Below are 24663 nucleotides of genomic sequence, written 5' to 3'. Positions count from 1 at the left end.
AGTGGTTGGAGGGGGCGACCGTTCCTTTTGTCGTTTGGACTGACCATAGGAACCTTGAGTACATCCGTTCTGCCAAACGACTTAATGCGCGTCAGGCGCGTTGGGCGCTGTTTTTCGCTCGTTTCGAGTTCGTGATTTCTTATCGTCCGGGCTCTAAGAACACCAAGCCTGATGCTTTGTCTCGTCTCTTCAGTTCTTCAGTAGCCTCCACTGACCCCGAGGGGATTCTCCCTGAGGGGCGTGTTGTCGGGTTGACTGTCTGGGGAATTGAGAGCCAGGTAAAACAAGCGCTCACTCACACTCCGTCGCCGCGCGCTTGTCCTAGGAACCTTCTTTTCGTTCCCGTTCCTACTCGTCTGGCCGTTCTTCAGTGGGCTCACTCTGCCAAGTTAGCCGGCCACCCTGGCGTTCGGGGTACGCTTGCTTCCATTCGCCAGCGTTTTTGGTGGCCCACCCGGGAGCATGACACGCGTCGTTTCGTGGCTGCTTGTTCGGTCTGCGCGCAGACTAAGTCCGGTAACTCTCCTCCTGCCGGCCGTCTCAGGCCGCTTCCTATTCCCTCTCGACCGTGGTCTCACATCGCCTTAGATTTTGTCACCGGACTGCCTTCGTCAGCGGGGAAGACTGTTATTCTTACGGTTGTCGATAGGTTCTCTAAGGCGGCTCATTTCATTCCCCTTGCTAAGCTTCCTTCTGCTAAAGAGACGGCACAAATCATCATCGAGAATGTTTTCAGAATTCATGGCCTTCCGTCAGACGTCGTTTCGGACAGAGGTCCGCAATTCACGTCTCAATTTTGGAGGGAGTTTTGCCGTTTGATTGGGGCTTCCGTCAGTCTCTCTTCCGGCTTTCACCCCCAGTCTAACGGTCAAGCAGAACGGGCCAATCAGACTATTGGTCGCATCTTACGCAGTCTTTCTTTTCGTAACCCTGCGTCTTGGTCAGAACAGCTCCCCTGGGCAGAATACGCCCACAACTCGCTTCCTTCGTCTGCGACCGGGCTATCTCCTTTTCAGAGTAGCCTCGGGTACCAGCCTCCGCTGTTCTCATCTCAGTTCGCCGAGTCCAGCGTCCCCTCCGCTCAGGCTTTTGTCCAACGTTGCGAGCGCACCTGGAAGAGGGTCAGGTCTGCACTTTGCCGTTATAGGACGCAGACTGTGAGGGCTGCTAATAAGCGTAGAACTAAGAGTCCTAGATATTGTCGCGGTCAGAGAGTTTGGCTCTCCACTCAGAACCTTCCCCTTAAGACGGCTTCTCGCAAGTTGACCCCGCGGTTCATTGGTCCGTTCCGTATTTCTCGGGTCATTAATCCTGTCGCAGTTCGACTTCTTCTTCCGCGATACCTTCGTCGCGTCCACCCGGTCTTCCATGTCTCCTGCATCAAGCCCGTCCTTCGCGCCCCCGCTCGTCTCCCCCCCCCCCCCCCCCATCCTTGTCGAGGGCGCACCCATCTACAGGGTCCGTAGAATTTTGGACATGCGTCCTCGGGGCCGTGGTCACCAGTACCTCGTAGATTGGGAGGGGTACGGTCCTGAGGAGAGGAGTTGGGTTCCCTCTCGGGACGTGCTGGACCGTGCGCTGATCGAGGATTTCCTCCGTTGCCGCCAGGTTTCCTCCTCGAGTGCGCCAGGAGGCGCTCGGTGAGTGGGGGGGTACTGTCATGTACTGTCATGTTGTGTCTTGTCTCTGTCCTTTCCTTTCACCCTGTCTCCCTCTGCTGGTCGTCTTAGGTTACCTTTTCTCCCCCGCTTCCCCCCAGCTGTTCCTTGTCTCCTCCTAACTACCCATTCACCCCGTTTCCCACCTGTTCCCTTTTTCCCTCTGATTAGGTCCCTATATCTCTCTCTGTTTTTGTTCCTGTCCTTGTCGGATTCTTGTTTGTTGTGTTTCATGCCTGAACCAGACTGTCGTCATGTTTGCTGTAACCTTGTCTTGTCCTGTCGGAATCTGCCGGTCCGTCTGAGCCTACCTATGTTTGGTAATTAAAGAAGCTCTGTTTAAGTTAATTCGCTTTTGGGTCCTCATTCACGCACCGTAACAGTACATGAGAAAATATTTTTAAATGTCAATAGCTCCTAATTTCAACGACTTGAAAACCACATACAAATATTGAAAGCATTTAATGAGCAGTGGCGATTTAGCAAAATCGTGGGATGCATGTCAGCAAAGCCACTACACAACACTAAACAATACATTAATTGCACTATAACCGTGACAAACGGTGCCCACAAACTGTTAGGGCCTACATAAAGCTGTCCCAACAGCAGAGCTTTCTTTTCAGCACCATGGAGTGAATCCTTACCACCGCTACACCTGGCTATCAGCGGAGCCTTGTCTGGCAGCGAAACAGTTCATTCAGCCTCATTTACTGCCTTTTAAAAAACATAGCTGATATGGCTGACTTGCTTAAACAGATGTGGTTTCTGCTGATAAGTGAGATGTACAAATTATGGCATAAGGCACTGAGGAGCAGATAAGAGGCAATCCTTAATTTTATTTTATTTTTTATAATATTCGATGATTCTATTTCTCTAAAACAAGCTATAGGCTACATGTGCACCTCCAAGTCAGAACAGTAGTCTAAGTTATGAGGGGGAAAGGGACCAAATTATTAGGGTGAGGCACATGGGCTACTAACAGCTTACTACACAACATACACTTAGTATTACTTTCTTAGCTACAGTATACATTTTTGGATTCACCTTGTTGGGCTGTGCTCACTTGAACAGGAAGATTGCATGGTGGTCATCAAACTTTGTCATCAAAGTCTGGCATTTTATAGATTTATGTTGCTTTCAAGACGACTGGGAACTCAGGGAAAAAAACAAGGTTGAATCATTACGTCAGCGATCTTCAGGTCGGAGCTCTAGAAAAAGGGCCGAATTCCCGACTTGTAATTCCGAGTTGGATGACTGTTCAAAAGTTATTTTCCCAGTTGGAGCTCGTTTTATTGAGAGTTCCCAGTTGTCTTGAACTCACGGAAGTCTGACATTTCCCAGTTCCGAGTTTCCAGTTGTTTTGAACGCGGCAGAAGTCATGCCGGATTGACAGCATGGCCAATGTATTCAACCTTTTCTGGCCCATGGTTATGAATGCTTATCCTTTTAAGCTTGGAAAGAGACCCTTAAACCCAGACTTGGACCACACACCCACTCCACTGAATAGCAGGCTAGTGATTGCTTTGCAACACTTGTAGTTAGCCACGGATTCCTTCTAAACCACTCATTGTTGAATTTGCAATTTCCAACTTGTTGTGTAATGTTTATATCCAATGGCCGATGAGCACTGATACGTTTTATCTATAATTTCTCTTCATATGACAAGGATTGAAAGGATTTGCCAGTAGATTGTCGAGTTGATTCATGACCTTGACTGCTTGTTCAGCTTTCTAGCTAAGATTTTGAAAGTATGATGTTGTTGTCAGTCCAATCAAAGCTACGGTAGATATAACGTGATTTGACGTCATTATATCTGTGGCCAATGACCTTGAGCCATCTTGGATGGGCACTTCTAATGTAACAATGGCAGCACACAAGGGCTTTGGATATTCAAGCTACCCCTGTCGATTTTGCGGTGATGTAGTGTCCCCATGAGTGACAGAACACTGAGCCAATCACGGCGCAACTAGAGAACATTACCAACCCCTACGCTTTGTATTTTCCGCTGGCTGTCCCGCCTCCACAGAAAGCACTGAACTAGGCTGAAACACCTGCTTTTTGGAGCTGCCTTACTCAAGAAAACAAAAAAGAGACCATGTTTGTACACGGCTTTCTTAACTAAAATGTTTTATTTATTTTTTACACTGTTTCAAACTGATATGTGACACCTATTAATGCCAAAATAACATGCAAAAAAAGACACAAAATATATATAATATCCCACTATGTCCATGGCGATGCGTTCAAAGGGCACCCTGATGATCGGTTGGGGGACCAGCGGATTTCGGAAGTGTGCTTTTGGGGACAGTGATTTGACTCTCTTGGCAGCTGCGACAATATTCTTCCACGCCCCTCCTCATCCCAGGCCAGTGGAACCGGGCGGTGGTCCGTTCCCGGGTCTTCACCATTCCCAGTTGCACCCCCAACAGATGGGTGTGGGCCAGTTGAAGAACAGTTCACACGTACTGTTGGGGCAGCAACAGTACCTCTCAAAGTTCCCCCTGTTTGCGTGACACCTGATACTAAAGGTTATTCTTGATTTTGAAATGGGTGTATTGCCAGTCACTCACCCCTGGAAGTAGCTGGCCATCGACTATCGTCTATCACTTGGGCTGCGGCAGTTTTCAAGTTTGGATCCTCCCACTGGGCAGTCCCAAACTGTCCCCTCAGTTGGCCCATGGCGGGTGTCCCGGCTGGTCTCTCGAAATCGATGAGGGGGAGGATGGACTACTCCTCCATTTGTTCACCAGAAGAGTCGGGTTCCGACACCCCCTGGGACTCCAGACCCGTAGATACAGGTTTCTCAACCACTTGCTTCCGGGCCGCGCAGGCGATGGGTCGTCCTCGCTCTCTTCTCCCGCCAGCTCATACCATTTTTCCTCAGCTCGTGCCTCTCGTGCCTCCGCGGACAATCTCGTCCCACGAGATGGGGTACCACTATCCTCTGGCAGCTCCCTTGTGGTGTCACGATGTTGGCCTGTACGGTCAGATACCACTTGGTATCTCCGTGGATACAGGAAATGGACATCTGCCCACCACGTTCGGTCCCCTGGGCCAGCAGGCTCGTAGGTATGAGCGTAATCACACTCCCAGAGTCCAATAGTGCTTCGGTGTCGTGTCTGGTGACTTCCACCGGGACACCTCCATCGTGTACGTGGGTAATCAAGGGGCTGATTGCTCACCAGCTGAACTAGTCCCATAAAGGCACCAGAAGGGCAGCAGATGGAGGTAGGGACTGGGGAAGAGAGGTTATCCCGTATAGTCACGCTCAGTACCAGAGATAATGGAGGGACCTCGGTTTCGTTCCCCACAGGATACAGCAAGACCCCGGAGCCCAGAAGACGGTATCCGGGAGGAGATCTCCTGGAGGAGACCTTTTCTTTTCTCTATGTTTATTATTTCAATAAACACCCTTGAAACCGAGCTAATAGAATTCTGTCCGTGTCTGATCTGTGTAAACGTCTTAACCAAACCCCCTGGTCTGTCACAATATATAGATTTGTTTTAATTGAACAGGTGCCCCACCTGCCCTGAATGACGGGTCGCCACTGTTAATGAGACAACTAAAAGATGTGCAACATGCAAATATTGTTCCATTTACATTGTGTAATTTATTGATGGTCCCTAACTAGCCCCAGAGATAGGCTATCCAGTGTCAAACCAACTTTGCCATGGTCGCACACCAGCCCAGCTGAAGCTAATTGGCGAAAGAAGTTGGCTAGCACTATCCTAAGTGACTTCAAGACACAAGACCTGCTTGGACTTTTTCAAGTTATCTACAAGTGGAGTGACTATAACTGTGTATTTCTTTTTGGCAGAGTGAATTTACAAACGCTTGCCATGTGCGAACACAAACTCAAGACACCCACATTAAACCCCCACTATTTGCTGGTTGCTAAAATTCTAATAGTTTGCCTCATTTCAGTTTATGTGACAAAACAAGCAAGTATAGTGTAGAGAATCATTGTACCATCGAAACCGCTGTGAAATATATTTTCCATAACCCAAAATACTGTATTTTCAGCTGTTTAAAGCTGCTGTACTAAACTGAAGGTAAAAGACGCACAAATTAAAGAATGGGAAGCATAGAAATAGAGCATATAGAACAGGTCTACTGCTTCTTAGACTTGCTTTCAATGCGAATGACAGATCTATAACACACATTTAAGGCTCCCTCTAGAAAGTTGAGAGACATTTATTGAGATCATGGTATACTCCAGATACACAGCAGATTCCACTAAGATGTAGGTTTCAGAACCCTACCTGAAATTATATACACTGATGACCAATCTGCATTGGTGGTGGTGCATTGCATCACCATGAAATCTTATTTCCACCTCGAAGTTCTCAATATGTGTTCATTCCCTCAGATGGCCTTTAGTAATCTGACCATGCAGACTTATCCAGTCCACTAAATGGCCACAGTTGCAAAAGCGATCAGATCTGCCCTCTCTTTTGTTCCAATCAAAGCCAGAGGCAACAGCTTTTTGGATTCACTTTCATCAAACCTGAGGTGATATGGGATGTGCAGAGCTGAATGTGCGGCTAGAGGAAAAACATGCGTTGCATTCTTCACTGTCATACTGTAGAGAGTAGCAAGCTAGCCGAACAACTTCAATATGGCTCAGCTAGTTTGCCTGCCGGCGGAGAACCTCAGGAGTTATGGGTGGACTTGTGAGGAAACAAAAATAGTAACCAAGACTGTAAATGTAGAACCAGACAACTGCACTGGCTTTGGGTGCTCCCAACAGATCTGGGTCCAAAACAATCCAATAGCTTAGCTCATATTTCTCTGCACCAATTGTTTTAGGAGTGTAATATTGTGGCCTGTATCCCCATGTGTGGTTAGCTCTGGCTGCCAGGAGAGAGGATGAAGAAGCACAGGGGTTAGACAGGGAGGCTTGACTGCAAATCGTCATTAAATATGATAACATCCTCTCCAGAACAAAGACAGAGAGCCAACACAAGGGGAACCTTAAAACAAATGAGATCTGCGGATTTCTGGGTGGGCCGTAATGTATGGGGCAAGTGACTGGCAGAAGACCAGAGAAAAGGAAAACCATGATGAATTGGTTAAAAGCAGAGAGAGAGAAGCATTCACCCAAAGAACACTTGCTGCTGACTTCATGGGTATGGGAAGATTTAATATGGGAGGAAATGAAATCTCAAAAGGCTGTCTCTATTCTTGGTGTTTCATAGTCCTGGGTTGTAAACGTCTGTGTTTGTTCTGAGTGGTTTCTGGTCTTAGTCATGATTTTCGGCCTCTTGAGATTGACCCTTTCCAACACCAGTAATCTGACCACTCTAGAAGGGCATCTGTAGATCTTCACTTGTCCAGTCTGTTGGATCTCTGTATCATGGGAGGAACTGTAAACCCCTGAACTATAGTAGATTCGAAGACCATTTTTCTCAGTGGTTTGCCTTTTGGCCACTGTGAGGCACCATCAATCCATCTTCTGCAGTAGCGCTGCGAGGCGACAGCACCTAACCAGAGTGTGAAAACAAATACTTCCCGTCCCTAAGTAGGCATTTGTTGAGAAACATTAAAATCACCTGCATTTGTGATGGATGGTTGGGCAATCAAAGATGTCCCAGTGATAGGGTTTCTGGGGCGAAAGCTAATTAGGGAAAGTGCTGGAAACCCGAGCCGGCCCTGTCTGGCCCAAGTAGTTTCTGGGATTGTGTTGCGAGGGTCCGTAGGTCTGTATGGACGGGGCTGACACTGTGCAAATCACCCACTTTGTGCCAGAGGAGCCCAGTGAGTTTTCTTGTGTTTGCACAGCAGTGCTGCTGACCTTCTGAGCGAGCGCTGCTGTCGAAGGTTTAAAGTATGCTTCTGAAATTTGAACTTTTGACTTTGCTGAAAACGTATAGAAATATGTTCTAAAGCCTCTTCGCCTGGAACGTGGGAAAGACTAGGTGTGCGTGTGTAGGAACTAGACTAACTGTATGTGTTACATTTCCCATTTTATTCATGTACAGTACATATTATACAGAATTACTAAGCAGAACATCTGGTTAGCTGGATAGGACTAGGGGAGAGGTATTATTCCACTGTTTTGTTCCACTGTTGGTGCGTCTTCTCACATTCTGTTTATCTGTCCATAGGGAGCGCCAGGGGAGCCAGGCCTGTCTATCATTGGGCCACGAGGACCTCCTGTAAGTGTCTTCACCTCGTCTTACACCTAATAAACCTGTGCATTACCTGTACTGTTTACTGCTGCTTTCAATTCTACCTTTCAATTCATACGTCTTCAGTTCAATGGCTCATGGCCTGCCACTCTGAACAAGCCTGGCATGATTGAAATGTCGTGAATTTGTCAACAGCAGTTATACATGAAGTTATCTTGTGAACCCCAGACTCATGACCACATAGCAGAAATGTCAGAGATTCTACATGTCTGCCTGTCAGGACTTTCCAGACCAAGTTGCTGAGCTAGTCCACCACAGAGCTAATGGAGATTGAAGACCGATAATTACAGGTTGTGTGGGAGTACTTTGGCATTGTCTGAGGATGCCATAGCTTTGATTTGCCTGTGATCGGGATCATTCCGTATTTCATCAGGATGAGAAGCGAAGACATTCCTCTACCTCTTATACTGTATCCCAGACACCAGAACCCAATGGGACCTATTGTATTAAATCATTTATTTTCCTGAGGTGAAATAAGTGTTCATCCTGCTTCAACAGCTTTCTTCCCCCTGTTTTCCTTCTTTTTTTATCAGTAGATAGACAATAGAGGTACTGCGTTGCACCTCAGTTGTGCAATATCCTGATTATGCTGTGAAGAATTGGACATGCTTTAATTTGAGGTTTTCTTGTTCCGCCCTGGTTTTTGGACAGCAAGGTTAAGACTACCTTGTTGTGGAGCCAATAGACTGGCTGCTCATGAGGAGTAAACATCTGTTTTCCCAATTGACGATTAGTTACATACACTACCTGTGTTCCCACTCCCCTGGCCGGTAATAAGGCATTTATAATGAACATCAGGCTACTACGGATGTAAAGCCCAGCAGGAGAGTGAAGGAGTACACAGAGAACCAGAAAAGCAGGGGCACTTAAAAGGGTGGTTTCCCCCAGCAGGTGAGGTCGACACAAGAGGCTCTCTCTTCACCTCAGGAAAGGGTGAGGAAATTGTTTTGTTGGAGAGAAAAGAGCAGAAATGAAAGCAAGATAAGGGTTATTTGAGGAGGTGCTTATGTTCGTCCCGTTAACCACAAGGGTGTAATGGAAATGTGTTTCTTGCATATCCCTACTCCCTCTGAGACACCTGCAGGGAGTGAGTCATGGCCAGGATCACTATTGTCCAGCACCCCTGGAACAAGTGCCTTGCTCAAGGGCACATTGGTAAATTTTTGACCTTGTGGGCTCCGGGATTCAAACCAGCACTCTTTTGGTTCCTGGCCCAATGCTCTAACTGCCAGGGTTCCTATCTGCCGCCGTAAGGTGGCCCTTCTTATCTGTCCTTGTTCTCCACACTGTCATTTTATCGATGAGCGTAGTTCTTCTTCTGTAGTTGTTCTACTGCAACCTGGCCATAAGGAAACAAAGGAGAAAGGACCCGTATGTTTATATCAGTTCTCTTTATTAGTTAAAGGTGATACACAATGGTCATATTGAATCATATTGTCGACGTATGTTAAGATATGTGGTCCACATGCAGAATTGACCCTACTAGTATGAATAAATAAAACTAAATGTGATAGGTTACTCTTGATAAACCAACGACTGAGCCATGCATACAGCTCAATACTTTTTTGCAAGTTCAAGCACAGAAGCACAGCAAGAGAAAAGGGTCCCATATTGTGAATTGTATTTGATCACACTGCATTCTCAGTGTTCCAGATCCTCTGTAAGGCTCATGCGCAAGGCATGTACAAGCCATATCCTTCTGCTGTCTTTCCGAAACAGACAATCCCTTTGGGAGGGATAACATGCATATCCCCCAATAACTACTCCGGTCCCAGACATTTCATTAGGAACGTTCAACTCTCCCTAATTTTGTCTTTACGGCCCTCCCTCTCTTTTTTTCCTGGGATATTGAATGGCCTATTCTAGTCCCACAGGCCGGGTAGCATATCCAACACCCAGTGCAGAATGTCTTCATCCAAGCATTTTCCCTAATCGTTATTGACTTTTACTCATTCGGCTTGTTTGACTTTTTCTCTTTCGCAGTCGATCTTTATTAGATCGGAAAGCGCCAACCTTTGTTTCTTTCATCCCTCTAAAACTCTTTCCAGTGTTGTGTTTCGCCCTCTTATTCCCTCCTGTTTTGAGAGTCCGTTGGTTTTCCCTCCGCAACCCACACAGAAGGCTCTTCCCGTAGTCTGTGGTATCACTCTCTCTGTCAAGGTCTGTTATAGCTCTGCCCAAATGTATTGCTGTGGAAGAGAACAACGGTACCCTCTCACACTGACCCTCTTTCACCAGAGTTTCATGTCAATCTTTCAGCAGAAAAAAAAACATTTAACTCAACATCTATTTCTGACTCTCTATAGGGACAGCCAGGAACAAGAGGCTTCCCAGGCTTTCCGGTAAGACTCTGCAGCTTCCCCAGTTAAAGTCTTTATAAACGGTGTTATAATGTTAGGGTACTATTTTACAAGTGGAGCTTTATTACATAGTTGGAGCTCCCAAATGTCAGAAGGTTAGATGTTTCCTGGCTGGAAATCTCCCGTGGGCAGATTCTGCATAATCACGCAGCTGACCAAATTATACTAGAGTTTACTTCTGGGTAACCGAGATTACATGGCTGGTTAAGTGCATAAGTGCCTTGATCATTGGTCTTGTTTTATTCAAATCTATAGCCAGTCTACTGTCTCCTTTATGGCTCCTTATCGGGAATAGAGCCTTGTGCAATAGCAAAGCTGGCCCTTTGTGCTTTAACATGGCCGTTTTGAAGTGTGTGTCAAGTTTGCTGCATCTTAAGTCACACTTAAGTCACTTCTCTTAAAGTCCCTTCAGAAATGTTAATGGATCTTTGTGACCGGCTAGACTCACCATGCCACTTACACCCGCAGAACACAAAACATGCACTATATCCTCAATTTCCTTGACCTGGAAATACCTTTCTTCCCCTTCATAAGGAGTTTCATGTCATTGCTGTGGTCTGTTCAGCTATATTAGCTGCTATTAACCTGTGTTTAAATGTCTTCCCCTCTCTTTTTATCCTAGGGTCCGATTGGGTTGGACGGAAAGCCCGTGAGTTTCACCCCATTCCTGACAAATGTTGAATAATTGAGTAATTGAAGTACTTTAAAAGCCCAGAATCCACCACCTTATGATGATGATGATGATGATGATGATGATGGGGATAATTAAGTTAATAATGATTAGGGTCATTATTGTAATAAAATCTCTATTAGTATAATTATTGTTATTATAGGAAGTAGGTAATAGTGTTATTGATATTTCTTAAACGTTTTGCCAAGATACTCAAGTAGAAGCTTGCTTTGATTATTTTACCACATGCATTCACTCTTTTATGCTCACACAGGGACAGAACGGCTTGAAAGGAGACTTGGTAAGTGGTGTTGTCATTTTGCACACAGTTTTGCAGTTCATGTAAACAGCGTAGGCCTATTGCTGTCTGCACTCCTGTACTTGCAAAGGACGTAAACTCACACTCTTTATGTGTTTCGAATGCCCTACAAAATGTGATCACCATGAACGTGCAGGTTGGTCAATTCTGCCTATGCACCATTTGTTATCCATGTGACCATCTTAGCAAGCTGTTTACCTTGTGAATGAATTGGGAAAACACTGTTGTGGCCTAATTTATTTGGATAGTAATGGGATCAAACACATGAATGATCGGCTATGAAAAGCCAAATGACATTTACTCCTCAGGTGCTGACATGTTGAACCCTCTACAACCACTGTAATTATTATTATTTGACCCTGCTGGTCATCTATGAACGTTTGAACATCTTGGCCATGGTCTGTTATAATCTCCACCTAGCACAGCCAGAAGAGGACTGGCCACCCCTCATAGTCTGGTTCCTCTCTAGGTTTCTTCCTAGGTTTCTTGCCTTTCATTCTATGGAGTTTTTCCTAGCCACCGTGCTTCTACATCTGCATTGCTTGCTGTTTGGGGTTTTAGGCTGGCTTTCTGTATAGCACTTTGTGACATCGGCTGATGTAAAAAGGGCTTTATAAATACATTTGATTGATTGATTTATTGATTGATTGATTGACAGCAGTGGTCTGTCTGTTTAGTGACAGGCAGAACTTCTGTCCGTATTTCAGTTTATGGGGTCTTCAAAGGGGAGTTGGAATCCACTCTCAGGTTCTCAATCAGTCTCGAGGTAAAACTGACTGAGATAAAACACAGAGGAGCAAAGGCAAACAATAGTTAGACTTGTCCGTTTCATGCATATGGTGATTCAAATTCTTTCGAGAGTCCAATTCAGTGGAGTTTTCCAAGAATACACTGAAATACACCTCTAAATAAACAGTATAAAAGAACAATGAATAAAACAGACAGACCATAGAAAGCAGGAATGGATACATGGCAAGCCATAAAAGGCAAACCATAAAAACCTCCTCTCCAAAAGAATCACCCAAGAAATGACTTATTTTGGCTTCCACTGAGGTGCCAGGGGATTGAGACTTCAATTTCCCCCACAACTCTGACACCTTTATAGGCCCTAGTGAATCCTGTGGAGCTCCCTGTGAGGCTTCTGAATATGACACAATGACTGTTGAACGTCCTGTACCCCTTCACCTCCAGCCCTGTGGCCGCTGGACAGATCTCATCTAGGACCTTGAATCCCTCTTTTAGTGATGACTTCTCTTCCCTGAAGCCTCGCCTCCTTTTTTTTCATTGGCAATAAAGACACATTCACTAAAGACTATGTTCTTCTTGGACGATGGTTGTGGTACTCCTGGAAGCTGTTTCTTCATCTAGTACTCCGGGTCTGACTTTTATCAGGCCAGCTGCCGATTTTAGAGGTCTTTGTGTCTCCGCTAGAAAGCCATTACTCTTTGTTGGATTTGTGGAGTTATCATGAGGGGCTTTGTTTTATTAGGGGGGTATTCAGCCTCTCGCTCGGAGCGTGTTTGGAGCACTGCCTTCCTACAGAAGCTCACATGCAGAGAGGCAGCCTGGGCCAATACAAAGGACATGCCTGTCCGGGGCCATGTGGGGTGGATAATTTTCGATGTTGATTAATGTTCATTTAATGAGACCCCTTTCCTCTCCTCCCACTCCACTTCCCCCAACAACAGTTTTTAAACTTTGTTTCCACTGAACATGCCATACAAACAAAGGCATTTGAATGAACTATATCAAGAGTGCCTGGATCCTCCTTTCTTTTTGATGACCAATTTACCCCTTTTACCAAAGATCACTTTCTGTCCACCAAGATCTATTAGTGTGTACCTCAGCAGCGCTTGCCTTCCTCCTTTCTTTTTTTTTCTACAGCTGTCAATCATAATTTTAAAGGGTACTGAAGGCCAGTCTGTTAAATGCACAGATGAAATCTTTCCAGTCTCCACAATGCCTTTATGGAACTCCTATGCACCAGGGTCACAGTCATGGAGTGTGCTTGATGTGTCCAACTGTGTGCCACTGACAGATGTTAGACAGCTCTCCCCAGGCCTTGGTGGGTAGTCAAACAGAGCAGAGCAGGCTATGACAAGTGATTGGTACAGCACTTTGGTTGGTTTGCCTATTGCTTGGATCTGAACTTTATTTGAATTCTCCTCAAGTTTGTCTTTATCATTTCCATTGATCCTCTTAAAATGCATTTTAATGCATGTGCAGTAAAATCATTAATGTTGCATTTATAAAACGCAAATGATAGTTTGATGACGTGATGTTTTTACCTGGTTTTAATCTCTCGATCATAGATTGATATACCGGTACTGTTTATTGCTTTTTTTTTAGGGTCAACGTGGTCTTAAAGGAGTCGCGGTAAGTTATTTTTTTCTTTTTAGGTTTTAACAGCTTTTCTGTTATTTGACATTAGTTGATTAATTGTCTGTCTCTCTTTACGACGATCTGTTCTCTTCACTCATATCCTTTCTCCTTCTTCGCCCTTTTAAAAAAAAAAATTACTAGGGTGAACCTGGTCTGAAAGGGGAAAAGGTGAGTTTGTGGTATAATCCACTACAACGCACCATAAAAGTGTTCATTACAAAATCAGTCTTACTCACGATCCATCTCTCTCTGTCTCTCTCTCTCTCTAGGGCATATGTGGAGACTACACTCACAGGGTAAGTGAGTCATTAACTGTTTCTCTGTGTAACTACAGCAACATTAGGGTCATATTGATTCATGTTAAAGGCCCAGTGCAGTCAAAAACGTGATTGTCCTGTGTTTTATACAGTGCCTTCGGGAAATTATTCTGACCTTTTGACTTATTCCACATTTTGTTACGTTACAGCCTTATTCTAAAATGGATTAAATAGTCCCCCCCACGCGCCCCTCATCAATCTGCACACAATACCACATAATGACAAAGCAAACACAGGTTTTTAGAAATGTTTGCACATGTTATTTTTTTAAAACAAAAATAGACAAAACATTTACATAAGTATTTAGGCCCTTCACTCAATACTTTGTTGAAGCACCTTTTGGAAGCGAATACACCCTCAAGTCTTCTTGGATATGCTACAAGCTTGGCACACCTGTATTTGGGGAGTTTCTCTATTTTCAGGTCTCTCCAGAGATGCTTGATCGGATTCAAGTCCAGGCTCTGGCTGGGCCACTCAAGGACATTCAGAAACTTGTCCCGAAGCCACTCCTTACATTGTCTTGGCTGTGTGCTTAGGGTCGTTGTCCTGTTGGAAGATGAACCTTCGCCCTAGTCTGAGGTCCTGAGCGCTCTGGAGCAGGTGAAAAAAATCACCACAGCATGATGCGAACACCACCATGCTTCACCGTGGGGAAGGTGCCAGGTTTCCTCCAGATATGACGCTTGGTATTCAGGCCAAAGAGTTCAATCTTGGTTTCATCAGACCAGAGAATCTTGTTTATCATGATCAGAGTCCTTTAGGTGCCTTTTGGAAAACTCCAAGCGGGCTGTCATGTCCCTTTTACTGAGGAGTGGCTTCCGTTTGGTCACTCTACCATAAAGGCCTGATTGGTGGAGTGCTGCAGAGATTGTTGTCCTTCTGGAAGGTTCTCCCATCTCCACGGAGGAACTCTGGAGCTCTGTCAAAGTGACCATTGGGTTCTTGGTCACCTCCCTGACCAAGGCCCTTTTCCCTCGATCGCTCAGTTTGGCCGGGTGGCCAGCTCTAGGAAGAGTCTTGGTTGTTCCAAACTTCTTACATTTAAGAATTATGGAGGACACTGTGTTCTTGGGGACCTTCAATGCTGCATACATGTTTTGGTACCCTCCCCAGATCTGTGCCTTGACACAATCATGTCTCGGAGCTCTACAGACAAGTCCTTTGACCTCATGGCTTGGTTTTTGGTCTGATATGCACTGTCAACTGTGGGACAGGTGTGTGCCTTTCCAAATCATGTCCAATCAATTGAATTTACCACAGGTGTACTCCAATCAAGTTGTAGAACAATCTCAAGGATGATCAATGGAAACAGGATGCACCTGAGCTCAATTTCGAGTCTCATAGCAAAGGGTCTTAATACTTAAGTAAATAAGGTATTTCTGTTTAGTTAATAAAAACAAAATCTAAAAACCTGTTTTCACTTTGTCTTTATGGGGTATTGTGTGTAGATTGATGAGGGAAAATATGTATTTAATCCAGTTTAGAATAAGGCTGTAAAGTAACAAAATGTGGAAAAAGTCAAGTGGTCCGAATACTTTCCGAATATACTGTATGTACGCATTTCCACAATATGAGGTTGGAATAATTCTGTGAAAATTATGATAATGTCCTTTTAGTGTAAGAGCTGTTTGAAAAGACTGCCTGAAATCTCTGCCTATTTTGGTGGGATGGAGTTTTGGCCTGCCTGGTGACATCAGCAGGTGATAAATCAGTTAATAGACCAATAAGAAAGAGAGTTCCAAACCTCTCTGCCAATAACAGCTAGTTTTCAGTTTTCCCCTCCCCACTCAGATCACTCCCAGACAGTCCTAGCAAAATAATTGCTCTTTGCTACTTTTGTTTCTTTTTGACCGTTTCAATTGAAAACAGTCATAGTACGATACTTAATTGTTACCCAGAAATAATTACCTTTAATAAAGTGACTATATCGTCTAGAATGACCATACTGAACTGTAATCATTTTGTTTTTGGAAAAATTGCTCCTCAGTGATCTCTTACAGTAGCACCACAGTGGATGGTGCTAAAATGTGCTTGTATGCTGACTTACATTCTCTTTGGTGTTCTCTGTAGCAAATAACATTGTATTCTTCACAGGTACAGACGTAAAACAAAGTGAATTGTGGGTCTGCGCTGTAACATCAGAGTATGTTCAAATTACAGAAAAGAGGCCTGACAAATGAGTCGATGATGGGTAGCATATGCAACATTGAGGCAGGCATCCCCATGAAGCAAATCAGGCCATCTCTCAGGGGCTTGGCTGTTTGAGTTTAAACAAGGCAATTACTGACAGCATGCTGGAGCATACACTACATCATTGTTTCCCAATCCTGGTCCTCCCGTACCCTCAACAGCACACATTTGTATTGTAGCCCTGGACAAGCACACCTGATTCAACTTGTCAATTAATCATCAAGCTCTCAATGAGTTGAATGAGGTGTGTTTGACCAGGGCTACAACGAAAATGTCTACTGTTGGCGGTACTGGAGGAGCAGGGTTGGGAAACACTGCACTACAAGATAAGGGTCTATGTGTGGGGATGCCAAGAAAAATACTCTTCTATGCGTTAAGGGATTGTTCAGATAGCTCATTCCATGTCCTATGTAATTCAACCTCCCACTATTCAATGGGTGCTATAAAGATCTGTTGTTGTTGTAAACTCTTGTTGCCCCAGTAAAGAATATGTATGAAAGACCTCATAACAACAACTCAAAGCATGTGGAAAATAGTACTTATTTCATATACTCTGCCAAATGCTTTGGCTAAATAAACAAGTGAATGTGTAGTTGAGAGGGAGAAGGTCAGAGCATTTTGGGGTTGTTTAAAACCTTCAACCTGTGCTGGAGCCCCCGCCATGCTGTGCGTGCATTGGATTGTTTTCATACACATCTCGGAGCCCCCCGGGCACACACTGCATGGGAAGTCCCTGCCAGCTGGTGGTTCCACTCAGGTCCTCCTTGTCCCACAGGGGGAACCAGGAGGGGGGTGTAGGCTCAGGCTGGATGCTGTTCGACAGAGTGGTTTCAGGAGTGAGACGCTATATCAACAGTTATTCTATGTGGGTGTGTGGCCTCTGTATAGGATCTTCCAGTTAAAACCCTGGCTTCTATACGCTTCAGTCAGTTTGCGGGTAACCCCAAAACTGTGTCCCAGTTGTGCTGCAAAGATAGCCAATGCTCCACTCGCAGGTGCTCCTCCGTTCTCCCCTACTCCTCCCCTCCGTTTCTGGAGTCAACCGGCTACAGTGGAGTAATGCTGTTCTCCAAACCAGGCCTATTTCTCACACTGTCCACTGATTATCTATCTTCAGATTGGACATATTATGACAGACATCAGGCTTCAGCTTTCAACTCTTTTTTTCTTCTCAATTCGTTCTATTTCTGATTGCCAGAAACTGCACCACATGCTGTCATGTACTCTATTACCACTGTATGTGGTAAACATGTTTTTGTGTCAAATTAGAGGCACTCTAAAGCTATTTTACTTCTTCGGTCAATGTTTTGGTGTAAGTTTAACTTGGTGCATCTTGGGTGTGTGGGTGTGTATGGTGGATAGCTCTGATAGCGGTGGGGGGATAACAACACACTTGTCTACTTTTCATGTACTTCCTCCTTCTCCCTGTCTCTACTTCTCAGTAATGACATACAGTACTGTATATATTTCCTCATTGATACCTCAGCATACAATTTTACTTGATTTTACATTACATTTTATGTTAACTTTAGTTCCAAACGTCATTTCCACTGAAACATTGCTTTGGCAAGGTCTGAGGACATAACTTCTTATTTTTTTAACCAAAACCTCAAGTTGGAAATGTATACCGTATGTAAAAAGTAGACAAGTTGTACAGTGCAGGTTCTATGCAGAAAGCAATGGGAAAATACAGTAATTTTCACCTCTTTTAAAACTGTGCCTGATAATACTGGTGAATCTCAACAGAAGCGGCGTATTGTACAGCCTTGTGTTGGAGGATTGACCACAGTAAGTCTGTGAACTGTACTCTCTCTCTCTGGCAAGACTGAATCCTACCTGGTCTCCACTCAGCTGCAACAGGACAGGGGCCAGGAGTAAAGTTGATCTGGAAGATTGATGTATAAACAACTCAACTGCCCTATGGTCTTACAAGCACTCAAAAGGGCTGCCTGATGTTAAGTAAACTGACAGCATCCAATCTGGTCAAAAACCAATACCTATTCAATTACCAGTAACCAATCTGACCATGGAGGGCACATCAACCCTCCCCTTTGACACCAACTCCTGCCCCCCTAATTTGCCCTGTTGTTACTCTTTCTCTCCCACCGTCTCTCTCTTCTCTCCCTGCCTTGACAATTTCTTGCTTTTCATTGTCATGTTTTGTTTTTATTTCTCTCTTTCTTCTTCCCTTCCCAACCCCCCCCCCCCCCCCCCCCCCCTTCTCATTCTGTTCTGTTTCCTTTCCCTGGCCTCCCGGTGAACTTGTTGCCCCGTGACTTTCTTACACCGCTGGCCACCTGTGCTTTGTGACCTCAGCAGATCTTGCCCATCCCCATGCGAAACATGCCCCCAATAAACCCTGTAATCCTAAAGCGCCTCAAGGTACATTTCTCTCTGCCCCTTCCTGCCCGTTCCCCCCCCCCCCCCCCCCCTGGATGCTAACTGCCGTCGACCTCCGCCAACCATAACCCACCGCCAACCCCCCCATAACCCACCGCTAACCCGTTATGGCACCTGTGTGTCTCAAAACTTAATTCTGTGATAGTTGGAACAGTTGATAGATGTCGTTGAAATCCAAAAAGAGAAAGAAATCAGTAGTATTTACTTTGAACATATTCGTGATTATAGAGGGTTAAGAATAAAAACAGATACATGCAGTAGATTCTATAAATAGCCTGGGCTTCAAGGCCCATTTAAATTCCATTAATGTAAATGAAATGTCAAAAAAGCCCAATTTGGCTCTTACACAAACCCTGCATTGCTGTGGGAAATAAAGCATTTTTTGGGGGTAAAAACATTAAAAGCTTGTATGATTTTCATAACCTTAGCAAAGATATGAAAAGAACAGGAAAGAAAAGTGACCTTTTCTGTCAGGAAGTGAGTCTTCTCCAATCCTCTTTGTGGACTTTCACCCTGGCTCTCTGAAAGGACCTTTGTCCCTCCCTGTGCCCAAAACCCTGCCGGCCCTGTTAGAAAGAGGGCCCCTGGCACCCGGTGGACCCCTGTTGGCATCCCTCCTCTATCTTGTTTTGGCCAGGTGTGCAGTCTCGCTGTGCCAGGATAGAGTACCTTGTTTGGAGACAATGCTACACACTGTGGTAGAGCCATCACTAAAGACATAGAGGGGAATTTAAATTGAACCCCTGGAATCAGTCCTGGGCAGCATAACGGAATGTGTTCATTTCATGGAAGCACATCCGGATCATAAATCATGGCCAGACACATACTGTGAAGCATGGGATGGATAAAATATGAATCTAATGTGGATGGATGTGTTCCGGATTATCAAGAGCGTCGATGTCTGGCCTGGCAACCGAGGCTCAGCTTGAGCTAAAGATGGGGTCCTTGCAAGCGTTAGTGTAGCCTACTCCACAGTGATTAGGTAGTGTTTGATTTCAAGGCCAAGATTTTGTATTGTGACTTTTCTAAAGTTAGACCACATGTACAGTAATACATCATCCGTTTGGGTATTTGTAACGTCATTTCTAGTCATTCCTTTGATTAAAAACTAAAATGACCGTGGAGATTTCCAGAAATGTGGTTTTAAAGCAAATAAATACATTTCTAAGACAGTTTGCCGTTGAATATTTTTAGAGTTTGGTCAAATAAAGAAATAGATGGTTTGACATAATCAATGGGATGATGGTATAACCATGAGCTCTGCTAGACTCTAGAATATTAAGACAAGTTGAAGTGTAGGCCTCTTTCCTCTTCTTCTCTGGTTCTCGTTGTAAATACTATATTTGACTTTTTGGATTTTGTGTTCTATTTTGTGTTGGATATTCCCCCTGGCTCACAGTTGAGTTGCCTCAGAGTAACAATAAAGAAAGATCAGTTGGAGTAAAAAAAACAAAAAAACATTTACATGTCACTCAAATATCCTAAGATGCCACAGAAAAGAGGACTTGTGCCCTTGTTATGTCAATGAGTTTGGTATTGTTAAAAACAAACTGGTTTTGACAGAATAAACCATTGAAGGACACAAAAACACAAACTATCCTAATTTGAATTCAAAGTGGTATTCTCTCCAAACGTGGTGACTAATGAAAAGGCCTTGATTCCTGCTAATATTACCCGCCATAAAATTCCCAGCATGTGTAGTGCTGTGATGTGTTGTGTTGGCATGGCCTGGCCTGGCATCGACTGGCAGATGGTAACTGAAGGTCTCTCAGCAGGGCGAGCCTGGAGCTCAGGGCCCACCAGGACCTCCCGGCCCCCCAGGGCCCTCAGGGACCTCTGGACTGAATGGTGCTAGTGGACCGCCGGTGAGTCCCCTCAGCCAGCTGACCACCACCATCAGCACTGGACTGTATTGAGGAAGAGGCTATGGCCATAGAAGTGAAAATGTAATGAATGTTTGCCCAGAAAATGATTGTTCTGTATCTATGATGTATTTTTTTTGTTAATCTGGTGTAGGGTAAACCTGGTGAACCAGGAAAACCTGGGAAAGATCTAAGGGTGAGTTTGTTACGCCTCTTGCGTTTGCCGGGACTTATGTATTTTCCTTATAGAAAAAGTCGATGGAAATCTGGTGTTGACATGCTTGTGACTTCTTAATTTTCCTTCCCCATCTTCTCCAGCTCCTACCAGGGATGAAGGTAAACATGATTTGTATTTTCCGTAATCAACACCACTATACATATACTACACACGAAAGGACATGTATTGCCACTACTTATAGCTGCACATACTGTATGAAACGCAAACGCTCCGTTATTGGCACACATCTCTCAATTGTCCAAGTGTAGCTTCCAGTCTTTCTGTATCAGCAGACCAATTCATGTTGGGAAGCCTACATTTGTGTTCTCTGCGTTGCTATTGGACTAGCGGACTATATTTCCCCTGATTACGTTCATTGCCATGGATTATTAAGAACGGGGAATTTAGATTGTGGGCCATGGAAACAGACTGTAAAGCAGCACGCCCAACACAACTTCTCCAGACAAAAAATGAAACCAAGTTCATATCACAGCGGGAAGTTGAAAGAAATGTGCCCCGTAACTTTTGATTGGGCTTTCACAGCGAGGAATACCTTCCCCTCAACTGGGCTGTGGCGAAATATGGCCGTCTAGTTGGAAACAAGTCTTTGAACTCCCCAAATTGAATTGAAGTAGTGCGTACTCTTTTGTTGACCCGTGCTTGTAATGAAAGAGGCGTAACTACAGTACACGTGTTGTCTGTTACTGTGATATGAATCTTTCTGTTGTTTCAGGGTGAGCCAGGCATGGCAGGAATAAAGGTAGGTTGTGGATCTCAATTAAAGCTTAAATCCATAGTTCAATTGAAATGTGTGGTCTCTGGGAATTCATCAATTGTGCATTGCACGATTTATAGGTATTCACGACAGCGGAAAAGTAATGACCGTCTGTTTTTCCTTTAGTAGTGGGAACTTTTCTTTTTTGATGAATTCATCTGCTTTCAATCACCCGAAGCAGAAGGAAGATATATTTGTATATGTAATCATCCCACGACTTGATTGAAAAATCCGCTGTTTGCGGCTTGTCAGAACTGCTACATTCGGATAATGAACCAATGGGCTGCGTCCTCTGGCAGAAGTTGCAGACTACAGATAGGAACTTGCGAGATCCAGCTGAAAGGGAAGAGCTAGGTGGATTAAACAAGTCGTTGTGATCGGTCTTGCTGTCCTCTGCCGTTCTGCATCCCTTTTCACCCTCCTCTTTCTCATTCTGTCTGTCTCCGTTTCACCTTTGTGTCTTTCTTCCATAGGGCGATGTTGGCCCCGCTGGTCCTGAAGGCCCCAAGGTATTGTTATGAACAATATTACCTGTGGATCAGTCTCATTTGACCTGTTCCACTCACCACACCATCAGCAGGACCAGGAATCCACATGTAACCAGTCCTGTTACCTCGGTGTACTTCCTGTGTCAATGATATAGCACAGGTTTTGTATTTAGAGCTTCAACTGCTCACAGTCAATTCTACATTCTATTTATAAACCTATCACCCTCTGCTGGTATCATTTCCTTTAGTATTATACTATACTGTATAGGACACCCAGGGATAGTCCCATACCATTATTGATCGAGGGAGCATTCCTCTCACACACACACACACACACACACACACACACACACACACACACACACACTCCCATTGGGTGGATGTTGGAACTAACATTGGCTTTGAAGTGCTGCAGGGGGCATGAGAGCCGTGACTCTTAAACTCTCCACGTGTCTGTCCTTCTCCACTTTTCCATGGCTTAATGGACTTCCTCTGGTGGGTTCGCTCTCACAGCCTCTGCCCTTCACTGAACTTGGTTCAGCCTGCACACAGCGTGACTGCATAGAGAGAGGGAGGGGGGGGTGGTGTGAATGTGGCTCCTGAGTGGCACAGTGGTCTAAGGCACTGCATCTCAATGCTGGAGGTGTCACTACAGACCCAGGTTCAATCCCAGGCTGTATCACAACCGGCCGTGATCGGGTGTTCTGTAGGGCGGTGCACAATTAGCTCAGCGTCATCCGGGTTAGGGGAGGGTTTGGCCAGGGTAGGCCGTCATTGTAAAATAAGAATTTGTTCTTAACTGACGTGCCTATTTAAATAAAGGTTAACTAAGAAAATGTATACAGGGAAAGAGATTGAAAAGGGGAAAGAGAGAAGAGGACAATGGGGTAGAGATAGGGGTTGAAAAGAGAGGTAGAGACAGACAACAGCCTGCATGGCTCCCACATCCCCCAACAAAACAGGGTCACATCCACACAAGCCTCTGGAGCATGTTAAACGTCTTAGCCATCTGGGCATTGTCAAACTGTTTGGCTGCTGCTGTCAGCAAACCACAGCCTCTCTATGACACGATCCGCTCTCAAAGTCATTAGTACACTTCCTCAAGTGAGATATACAGATTTTGATTCAAACTGTGAGTTTGTAAAATATGTATTTCTGTTTGGCAATTGCCATTTCATTTATGTTTGACCCCTACTTGAACCAACAGCTTCCAGCTCCAAGCTATATTATTGCCTTGTCAACTCCAGCTTTCCTCCATCTCACTGTTTTCCCATGACAGAGCCCCAAAAAGTTCAGTCTGGTTTATGAGGAGGTTGAACAACCCTACAGTAGGTTGCTCAGAGGACGACCAAGACCAAGGCTTAACTAAAGCCACGGCCATGTTTTTTTACGAGAGTAAGTTCACCGCTCTGAACGTTAGTATTTCACTAGACGTTCAGAGGTGTGTGAGTTACTCAAATGTGAAGGCATTGAAATACAAACTCTCCCATGTTCCCACTGCACCCTGTTCCTTATGGAGGATCCAATACCTTTTTGTAGCTGCGTCAAGAGTTTGTTCATGGGTCCACTACTATCAGTGTACTGCACCATCTGGTGGAATTCTGCTGTAACTCCATTGACCTCTCACCTTTGACTGGCTGTATTTTCACATGTTGAAAAATAAATCATAGGAATGATTTAGAATATGTGACTAAATGTTTTGTGTTTCTCTTGTCTTTCTCTCTCCGTCTGTAGGGACTGAAGGGAGAGCTTGGACTGAAGGTAAGAGCCGTGTTATAACTCACCCTCTCGGTTCTATGTGAATTTCTCTGACTGTCAAAAACACGGCGTGGGAGTTTAGGAAGCTTATTGTTTAGCCGACACCCACTGAAGCACAAACGCACCCCACAGACCCCACACCACTGACTTTGGTCTATTAATATATTTTCATGAATGGGCTGAATTATTTTCACTGAAAGCCTCACAGGAGAGGAGCCTCCCAGTGAAACATGCGATAGTGGGTGTGCAGCCACCAGACGGCAGCAGGTTGTAAATAATATTATCTAAAATAAACCGGGAGTATTTCTCTGTAGACATAGATCATAGACCAACTCTGGGCTGGTTCCTGAATCTGGCCCAGATATCAGTGCAGTTCAAAAAGCCCAAGTGGTGCGGCCTTGTCCTGTGTAATTCCCTCCTGTTTAGTAGGGCTTGATGGAATATTAATTTCCCTCACTAGACCCCCCCCCCCCCCCCCCTCCCCTTTAGTCAAGGGACCACCATGCGAGGCTCAGAGCCCAGAGGCCTAGACATTGACATGGCTAGGAGACGTTTTTAGGAGATTTATGTAGCCCAGTTTCAAAATGGAAGACTTCTTTCCCTTGGTAGCATTGGTTGTCTTTTGAGTCCCTCTATTTGAGTCTTTCCTCTGATGATGTCTCCATCCACACTGTAGGGAGGTGAGGGGAAGAAAGGCCTCATAGGGGAAAGGGGAGAAAAATACTGGAAGCTATATGTGGAGTATGCCATCTTAAGTTATTTTAAAGATAAATTGAGCACTGTCTGTGGCATGATTTTGTTATTGCTTGTTTGAGATAATTACCCGAATATAGTTTGTGCTGTTGAACTAGTTCATTTGAACATTGACGTTTTTTAAAGTAACTGTCCAGTGAAAATCCCACTTTTACGATGTCTTCTTCTGTTAACTCATACCCAAATCATTTTGTTGACTCGTCCTATACTCATATTTGTGGCCAAAGCCTAAATTGGAGACAAAAAAAACCCTTCAAAACACCCACCTAAAACCATTTAAAAAATGCTTGCTATTTCTTCATAGAGTATGATGTCATGAGCT

General features: G+C 44.7%; 1 protein-coding gene across 32 annotated transcripts in view; it reads left to right on the top strand.

Moving 5' to 3' along the window:
• LOC110502408 (collagen alpha-1(XIII) chain) overlaps positions 1-24663 on the top strand; it is a 124396-nt gene that overhangs the window by 69888 nt on the left and 29845 nt on the right. For 19 of the 32 annotated variants that reach the window (XM_036959734.1, XM_036959721.1, XM_036959725.1 and 16 more), the window contains 14 exons: positions 7767-7817; positions 10157-10192; positions 10833-10859; positions 11155-11181; positions 13549-13575; positions 13723-13749; positions 13851-13877; positions 18405-18470; positions 20261-20353; positions 20505-20546; positions 20669-20686; positions 21301-21327; positions 21816-21851; positions 23565-23591. In XM_036959734.1, the coding sequence (XP_036815629.1) occupies positions 7767-7817; positions 10157-10192; positions 10833-10859; positions 11155-11181; positions 13549-13575; positions 13723-13749; positions 13851-13877; positions 18405-18470; positions 20261-20353; positions 20505-20546; positions 20669-20686; positions 21301-21327; positions 21816-21851; positions 23565-23591 (531 nt within the window). Of the gene's footprint in view, positions 1-7766; positions 7818-10156; positions 10193-10832; positions 10860-11154; positions 11182-13548; positions 13576-13722; positions 13750-13850; positions 13878-17834; positions 17877-18404; positions 18471-20260; positions 20354-20504; positions 20547-20668; positions 20687-21300; positions 21328-21815; positions 21852-23564; positions 23592-24663 lie in introns of all 32 variants that reach the window. The other 13 variants (XM_036959727.1, XM_036959743.1, XM_036959740.1 and 10 more) reach the window with 8 other exon arrangements.

Source organism: Oncorhynchus mykiss, chromosome 23 (assembly GCF_013265735.2).
Source record: "Oncorhynchus mykiss isolate Arlee chromosome 23, USDA_OmykA_1.1, whole genome shotgun sequence".
Lineage (NCBI taxonomy): Eukaryota > Metazoa > Chordata > Actinopteri > Salmoniformes > Salmonidae > Oncorhynchus > Oncorhynchus mykiss.
This window is presented reverse-complemented; position numbering and strand designations above follow the sequence as displayed.